We start from the raw sequence: 9,108 nt of genomic DNA, 5'->3' as shown, positions 1-9,108 counted from the left end.
TATGGGATAAGGCATTTCAGGAACATTTTATAAATGCAGAGTATTCTTGTTAAATTTGAATCTGGTAAAAAATAAGCCTACCTTTCCTTTATTAACCATCTATAAAAATAAAAGCATAATATGCTAATTAGACTGGATATCCTTCCGGACGACCTTCCAGATGAAGCTGGGGCTGCGAGGGAAGCCCAGGTCCCAAGTGCCGGTGGCCGGAAGGAACCCCGGGTCCCGGAGGGAAGCCCAGGTCCCGGGTGCTGGTGGTCGGAAGGAACCCTGGGTCCCGGAGGGAAGCCCAGGTCCTGAGTGCCAGAGGGAATCTGGTGCAGGTAGCTGGGGGAAGGAAGGCCTACTCTTACACGAATTTCGTGCATCAGGCCTCTAGTAAGATATAATTCATCATCCATACTGGGACACTTTTGAGAATGAAAGGAGCACTATTAATAATTATGTTAACACAATTGGCATTATTAACTGGAACCATCCCAAGCAAACTGAGGTATATGAAAAAGCCAAACTTTTCTCACCGTGTCCTACCACTATTATACAGTATATCTTTATACACTCAATCCCATGCTCCCAGTCCAAAACAATCAGTATGTTCACCATCTGTTTAATTTTATTTTAAATAACATTTAAAAGGAAAAAAAAACTATATTTTTGTGTGCACAAAATCAATCTAGAATGGGGACGCAGCTTGAAGTACTGGAGGAGAGCACTAGCAGAGGAACTAAAGGTCTGCATTCAAATCCCAGCATGTACTTTGTAGCTATGGCCTAGGACAAATTATTTCCCTTTTGAGCCACAGTTTCATCAGCTGTAAAATAAGGAGGATAATATCCACTTTAAAGTTATTTAACAAACACATTTGAAGGTGTTCCATAAAAGCTGGAAAATGTTATGTCCATGGACAATAACTATGAAGAAAATTTTACAAGCATATCCTCTGACAGAAGCTGCAGTGACACTACTAGGGTCTTTGCAGGTGTTTTTTTTGTTGTTGTTGTTAACCCGCACCTGAGGATATTTTTTCCATTGCTTTTCAGAGAAAGTGGAAGGGAGGGAGGGAGAGAGGGACAGGGAGAGGAGGAGAGGGAGAGAGGGAGAGAGAGGGGGGGAGAGAGAGAAAACATGGAAGTGAGAGAGACACATTCACTAGTTGTCTCCCCCATGCACCCCAAGTAAGAGAGAGGGGGGCTGGGTGTGAACCAGCAACCCAGATACTTGCTCTTGACCGGGAATCGGACCCTCAACCCTTCTGTTCATGGCCAGCACTCTAACCACTCAGCAACCTACCAGGGCAAGGACTTGCAGGTGTTTTTGATGTAAATATTGCCATTTCCCTCACTGGATTTCTGAGCAGGATGGTAATCTGGATCCTTCAGACTCATAGGAATGACAGTGATGATTGCTTACCATATAATGAGCATTACAGCTGTCTTTATTATCCTATCTAATAAAAGAGTAATATGCAAATTAACCATCACTCCGCTACACCCACCAGCCACGCCCACCAGCCACGCCCATCAGCCAATCAGGAGCAAATATGCAAATAAACCCAACCAAGATGGCTACCGCCACAGAGAACAGGAGGGAGGCTTGAGTTTCCCCGGCGATGGAGGAAGCCAAGCTTTCTGCCTGCCCTTGCCGGCCTAGGCCTCCACTCAAGGCTACAAAGTTTCAATGATAGAAGATACATAAATTCAAACAGAAATGGCGGCAGCCACGGAGCTGGAAAGAGCAGGAGGCTAGGGTTGCCCCGGGCGATAAGAGGAAGCCAAGCTTTCCGCACACCCTGGCCGGCCCAGGCCTCTGCTTAAGGCTACAAAGTTTCAATTATAGAAGATACACAAATCCCAACAGAAATGGCTGCCACCACAGAGCAAGCAGAAGGCTACAAAGTTTCAATTGTAGAAGATAAATAAACCCCAGATACCAGGGCCTCCGCTTGGGTCACCAGGGGGCGTGGCCGGCCTGCAAACCACCACAGGCCCCTCGCCCAGGCCGCCCCACGCCCCAAGGGAACCCCCACCCTGATCCAGGACATCCCTTCAGGCAAACCAGCTGGCCCCCACCCATGCACCAGACCTCTATCCTATCTAATAAAAGAGTAATATGCAGATTGACCATCACTCCAACACACAAGATGGCCGCCACAAGATGGCCAGCAAGGGAGGGCAGTTGGGAGGGACCAGGTCTGCAAGGGAGGGCAGTTGGGGGCGATCAAGCCTGCAGGGGAGGGCAGTTAGGGGTGACCAAGCTGGCAGAGGAGGGAAGTTGGGGGCGACCCGGCCTGCAGTGAAAGGCAGTTGGGAGGGACCAGGCCTGCAGGGGAGGGCAGTTAGGGGTGACCAGGCCTGCAGGGGCGGGCAGTTAAGGGCAAACAGGCTGGCAGGGGATCAGTTAGGCATCAATCAGGCTGGCAGGGGAGTGCTTAGGGGGTGATCAGGCTGGCAGGCAGAAGTGGTTAGGGACAATCAGGAAGGCAGGCAGGTGATCCCACCAGGATCGGGCTTAAATGGGCAGTCGGACATCCCTCGAGGGGTCCCAGATTGGAGAGGGTGCAGGCTGGGCTGAGGGACACACCCTCCCATGCACTAATTTCATGCACTGGGCCTCTAGTTAAATTATAACTCAAAAAGAAAAACTAATCCCATTACCTTCAGCATCTACAGAATTGGACATGACTTTTAGGAGCACATACTATTCTCACTATATCTCAGCTATGGTGTTAAGTCCTCTGGCTCCATCTTTGGAGCCAAGAATAGCAGGTTCAGCACCAATACAATCTCGCAGCATGAGTTTGTAGAGAAAGCATGTGACTGAGTGTCAGGACCCTCAAGTATTAGGAATGCCTCAGCCACTATTTAGCCACATTGAGAAGGCTAAAGGCTAATTCTTCCCAACATTTGGAGCCTTCCCAGAGAAGCCAAACCAAACTGTGTTATCAACCTGAAGCATAGTAACCTCTATTTTGTAAAACTACTCTTTGAAATTCTCTGCTATTTAGATGATCCCTTATTCTGTGAGTCTACTCTGCTATTTTTAGCTGGTCCCTTGTTCTGTAAATTAACTTTGCTTTTTAGCTTTCTTGAATAATAGGGAAGATAAGCTAAGCTGTCTGACCTTGTAAGCTAGTCATGTAACATAAGATCCGGAAAAAAACATATTTGGAGGACAAAGAGACTAATACTATATAATAAAAGGGTAATATGCAAATTGACCGTCACTCAAACACACAAGATGGCCAAAGGTGGTCAAAGATGGCTGCCCCCATGTGGACACAAGATGGCTGGCAGGGGAGGGCCGTTGGGAGGGACCAGGCCTGCAAGGGAGGGCAGTTGGCCTGTAGGGACAGCAGTTAGGGGTGACTGGGCTGGCAGAGGAGGGCAGTTGGGGGTGACCAGGCCGGAGGGGAGGGCAGTTAGGGGCAATCGGGCTGGCAGGGGAGCAGTTAGGCACTGATCAGGCTGTCAGGGGAATGGTTATGGGGTGATCAGGCTGGCAGGCAGAAGCAGTTAGGGGCAATCAGGCAGGCAGGCAGGCGAGCAGTTGGGAGCCAGCAGTCCTGGATTGTGAGAGAGCAGTCGGGCATCCCTTGAGGGGTCCCAGATTAGAGACGGTGCAGGCTGGGCTGAGGGACACCCCACCCCGTGCACGAATTTCATGCACCAGGCCTCTAGGATATAAAGGAAAGCTCCCACTATATTGCTTTGCTCAGATTTTCTTGGAGGTGACTCCAATGATTCCGCTGGCATAATAAAACAGTGTAACTCCATTTCTCTAAGCATTACTTGGTTTTTCTTCAGTCCTCTGTAACAACATGACCTTGGGCAAGATGTTCCTGAAAATGAGGACAGACTAGAGGACCATTAAGGACCTACAAGCTCTGACATTCAATATCCAAGACATTCTTGGCATTTTACAAGTCTAGATGACTTATAAACTGCCTTCTTCTTAGATCTTTTCCATCTTTTCCCATAACAGAAAAAAAAGTTTAAGCACAATTAAACAGAAATAGACTTTAAAATAGAGCTTTAAAGTAGTTTCAGTATACATTTAAACAGATTCACAAAGATAAAACAGGTGTTTAAGAAATATTTATTCTTTCTCACATGAAAATGAAACTGGAGCTGTAAACATAAACTAAGAAACATTTGTTTTACAAGATAATTTGCTATATTACCATGACCTTGAAATTTAGACAAGAAAATTATTAAAGGCCCTATAAGTTCTGAATTTTGCAATTCTGATACACTCTTGGCATTTTACATGTCTAGATGACTGCCTTCATTTTTTGGATTTTTCCTTTGCATTTTACAGTCTGTTCTTATTACAGAAGAAAACAGCATATCATTACAGAAAAAAAGTTTAAATAGAGATCTGAAGTAACTTCAAGATACACATTTACACTGAAATATTCAAAAGAACACTTGCTGAGTCAGGGAACACATTCACAGTCTTTATTTCATTAATTACGGAAAAAAATACGAACCAAGTAATATTTGTCTTATAAGGTAAATGAATTATTCTAATTTTGTAACTGGAGACATGTAAACATACAGCATTGATACAATATGGTTTTGACTTCTAAGAATACAAGCTCTCAGTGACAAGCTTTAGATATGCAACTTAACCCAGTGGGTATCAAGTTTGTCACAAGAAGCAATTATACACAAACAGTGCCCCACATCCCCTGGCATCAGAAAGTGAAATTAGATACTTAAGGCAGAAAAACAATATTCCTACAAAGCATAAATGATTAAGGCATAAGACCATGTTTACAACAAATGGATATAAGATCTCAATTATTCAACTGAGCAAGTGACTTAATTCACACATTAACTCCTTTTCTTACTACTTCCTTATTCTGATTCTGGGAATATTTATGCTGCACCTACTGGGTAAGACACTGGGAACACAAAGAAGGGTCAGGCATGGACCCAATGGTGTACTGTGTTTAACAACCAGCTCTTGAGAGGGGGAGAAGCACTTAATTAGAGCATTTGCCAATTTCTATGGGGTAAACACTCCCATTACAGACAAATTTCAAGTTACCAACAATTTGATAATTGGCTCACAAAATTCCTGGAACTTTAACAATCATCTCTCACAAGCCATTATAAGACAGTTCCAACACACCACTGTATGGTCCACAAGTAGCTCATAACTTCTTCATGGGTACATATGTTAGAGAATAAAAAAGAATAGGGAAGATAGAGATAAAATTTAAATAATTATATTTTTGTAAGCAGTTTCAAAAGTTAAAAGAAACACTAAAATCTGTGCAATTTTCCTACTTCTCCTTTTAGTATTACAGTATTTCTCTTGCTTAAATTTATTTCAGGAAATTAAAATGTAGTATAATGGGGGAAAGTAAAGTATGAGTGGAATAAGGGAAGAAAAATGACAAGAAAAGACATCCTGAGATATATGCTAACAGTTACCATGTTTATGCTAGAAGAAAAACACCTACTAATATAAGATTAAATGTAATGCATGTAACCTTTAAAATTCCATCGTCTTTAAGCCATTTCATTCAGTTCATAGTCCTGAAGATTTGTCCTGTCCTCTTTGGCTGCAGTTTTGATGAGATTAGTTAGCTTCTTTTGTACAAAACTGAGGAGTGGACTGCTTCACACAACTCACACTATAAGCTCATAACAAAAGGCAAAACTAAATTGTGGAGTCTAAAAACTCCCTTTGCATAGTTCCTTGTATCAGATCTTAGACAAGTGCCGGCTGGAGTGACCATGAAAGTCTTCGCGTAGCAAAACATGGAGCCTGCATGTTGGGCATGTACCCTGCTGCATTAACCAAGGTCTAATGCACTAGGGAACAAAAAGATTCATGTTAGTCTCTCAGATTTAGCCTAGCAGAGGCAGCTATCCTATATAATAAAAGCCCAGCAACCCAAATGGCAAAATGAGCAGAGACCAGAACAATTGCAGCCCCTTGCCCAGGCCAGCCCTGCCCCCCAGCAGGGACCCCCCCATACTGATCAGGGGTGTGGTCAGCCCGCAAAACACCTGCACCCCTTTGACCCGGCTGGCCCTGCCTCCCAGCGGGGGACCTCCACCTGGATTGGGGCCCCCATCAGGGCAGGCTGGCCGGCCCCCACTCGAGCACCAGGCCTCTATCCTATATAATAAAGAGCTAATATGCAAATGGTCATCATGCCTCATGCCTTCATGCCGGGGCCAGGGGACCTGAGGCCACACCCCACACCCAGCACAGGGCCAGGGGACCTGAGGCTGTGCCTCCCACCCTGCAGGGTTTGACGGGGGTGGGGCTGGCTGGGTCTGGCGTGATTTCAAGGCGCACGCAGGTGGGCGGGGGACTTGACTCTAGGTCCCAAGGCATGCCCCAGACTCTGACAGGAGGGAGATTTTTCATATACATTTTACTAATTTTCTTTCATCTCTGACACTTCTATTATAGAGAAAGGGCAAATAGCAATCCCATATAATAAAGAGGTAATATGCAAACTGGCCATCACTCCAACACACAAGATGGCTGTCCTCATGTGGTCAAAGATGGCTGTCCCCATGTGGACACAAGATGGCCTCCACAAGATTGTCAGCAGGGGAGAGCAGCTGTGGGTGAGCAGGCCAGCAAGGGAGGGCAGTTGGGAAAGACCAGACCTGCAGGAGTGGGTAGTTGGGGGGGACCAGACTGGCAGGGGAGGGCAGTTGGGGGGGAACAGGCCTGCAGGGGAGGGCAGTTGGGGGCACTAGGCCTGCAAGGGAGGGCAGTTGTGGGCAATCAGGCCTGCAGGCGACGGCAGTTAGGGGTGACTGGGCTGGAAGAGGAGGGCAGTTGGGGGTGACGAGGCCTCCAGGGGAGGACATTTGGGGGGGGGGACCAGGCCTGCAGGGGAGGGCAGTTGGGGGGGACCAGACCTGCAGGGGAGGGCAGTTGGGGGGACCAGGCCTGCAGGGGAGGGCTGTTGGGGGCAACCATGCCTGCAGGGGAGGGCCGTTGGGGGTGACCAGGCCAGCAGGGGAGGGCAGTTAGGGGCAATCGGGCTGGCAGGGGAGCAGTTAGGCATTGATCAGGCTGTCAGGGGAGTGGTTATGGGGTGATCAGGCTGGTAGGGAGAAACAGTTAGGGAAAATAAGGTAGGCAGGCAGGCGAGCAGTCCTGGATTGTGAGAGCGATGTCCGACTTCCTGTTTAGGCCCGATCCCGGTCTAAACAGGCAGTCAGACATCCCTTGAGGGGTCCCAGATTGGAGAGGGTGCAGGCTGGGCTGAGGGACACCCACCCCTGTGCACGAATTTCATGCACCAGGCCTCTAGTATTAAAATATTTCCTCTAATTAATTCCCTTTTAATGTGCACGAATTTCATGCACCGGGCCACTAGTAGAAATATAAAACCCTACCCCGCTACCACTCCAACCCAACCTACCAAAGACTTCTGAAAGCACAAAATTAGATCACTGATTCAGGCTAGCAGTTCAAAGTGTAAAGCCTCATTCACAGGTGAGGAATTCACACCTTTCTCCTTCCTCTTGCACTCCACGTTTCAGAGGAGGCATGCGTTTCATATGGATGTGCAAATGAAAGCTCAGAAAAGTCACTCTTTTGGGGTCCTGTGGCGCATCCAGGCAGAGAGACAAACTGATCACCAAATGGCAAGCACCAGACTCTGTCCCTTCCTCATCCTGCAGCCTCAGCTCCAGACAGGCACTCCCCGTGGCAGGATACAAGGAGAGCCCCTGCTCGAATCTTCACAGAGATGACACGGGAATGCTCAGGAGGCCAAGATAACAGAAACCTAAGGACCCAAATGCTGGGGCCCATGCCACCAGGGCCCGCTCAGCACAAGGCCAAGGGGAGCTCGGACCAAGTTCTGGTCCAATTCCTAACCTGGTCGCGACCTGTCATCCCAGGCTGCAGTGAGCGCTGGAGTGTATAATTGTGGGAGGTGCTCTGGAGGCAGAGGGCCCACCCCAACCCCTGGGTCTAAGGGGTTCTCTGCCTGTGCACCAGGCACTCAGTACCAGCTGTGCCAGCAAAGCCCCTTTGCTGGGGCGGAATCACAGGGGGGCAGGCCAGGGGAGGGGTGGCTGGCCCGTGGCCTCTGCTGCAGCTGTTTGCACACATGTAATTAGCTCTAATTATCCCGGGCTTTAAGTTCGCCAACTCCGGGCCTGGGAGCTGCGTTCAGGGTGAACTTGCCCAGGGAGCCGCTGCTCCACCAAATGAGCCCTCTTACTGGGATGGGAAGCTCTATCCCAGCACCCTGCGTCGTGTGTGTGTCTCGCCCTGTGCATCTCTCTCCCTGTTCCTTGCTCTCTGATCCTATTTACTCATTCCCCATGTCTGCCTGGGTCTTTTGTCTCTGTCTCTCATCAGATCTCTGCCCGTGGAGAACACCCCTGCTACCCCCCCTCACACACACACACACAAAGGAACACACACTAGCAGAATCCGCCTTTTCAATAAAAAATGACAAGTGGGAAACAGAGTGAATTGAAAAGCATTAACTTAAAAACAATCCATGTGTCTGCAAATGCTTTCCAAATGGCAGCACTTTGGCAGGGGTGTCAGGGGCAGGGCGTATTTGCCACATGTTCTGGAGTCTCAGGCACAAAATGTAGGGGGCTCAGCACCTCGCTATGGACCTCTCCCACTAGCCACCTGGGATGGCAGGGTCTGGGGAAGGGACTTATTCTATACTCACTGTCATAGACCCCCACCTGATTCCGTAGACCAGCCGTGGGCAAACTACGGCCCGCGGGCCGGATCCGGCCCGTTCGGCTGTTCTATCCGGCCCGCGGAGCTGAAAGAGCAGAGGGTTCTCTTGCTCTCCCCTCCGCTCCTTTACTTTGAATTTATATTAGTTCACACAAACACTCCATCCATGCTTTTGTTCCGGCCCTCCGGTCCAGTTTAAGAACCCATCGTGGCCCTCGAGTCAAAAAGTTTACCCACCCCTGCCGTAGACCCTTTCCCCTGTTCTGGCATCTGCTGGTCCCTCTTACTCCGCCAGTACCTCTAAACCTTCCTATGCTGCTCCTTCTGCATCAGCCCAACTCTCCTTCTGCATCAGCCCTCCCCCTCCACACACATATCTCACCCTCTCCCTCCCCACCCCCAGTCTGCTAC

The 9,108-nt window shown here is 48.4% G+C and overlaps 1 protein-coding gene across 8 annotated transcripts in view; it reads right to left on the bottom strand.

Annotated features, from left to right (window-relative positions):
• Window positions 1–4,078: 4,078 nt before the first annotated feature.
• Window positions 4,079–9,108, bottom strand: part of DZIP3 (DAZ interacting zinc finger protein 3) — a 123,530-nt gene continuing 118,500 nt past the window's right edge. For 6 of the 8 annotated variants that reach the window (XM_080654001.1, XM_080654007.1, XM_080654005.1 and 3 more), the window contains one exon: window positions 4,080–5,825. In XM_080654001.1, coding sequence (XP_080510127.1) covers window positions 5,715–5,825 — 111 coding nt within the window. In that variant the 3' untranslated portion in view covers window positions 4,080–5,714. Of the gene's footprint in view, window positions 5,826–9,108 lie in introns of all 8 variants that reach the window. The other 2 variants (XM_080654002.1, XM_080654009.1) reach the window with 1 other exon arrangement.

Source organism: Plecotus auritus (genome assembly GCF_963455305.1).
Source record: "Plecotus auritus genome assembly, chromosome: 2".
NCBI classification, from domain to species: domain Eukaryota; kingdom Metazoa; phylum Chordata; class Mammalia; order Chiroptera; family Vespertilionidae; genus Plecotus; species Plecotus auritus.
The sequence above is the reverse complement of the archived record's forward strand: the minus strand, read 5'-3'. Positions and strand labels throughout refer to the sequence as shown.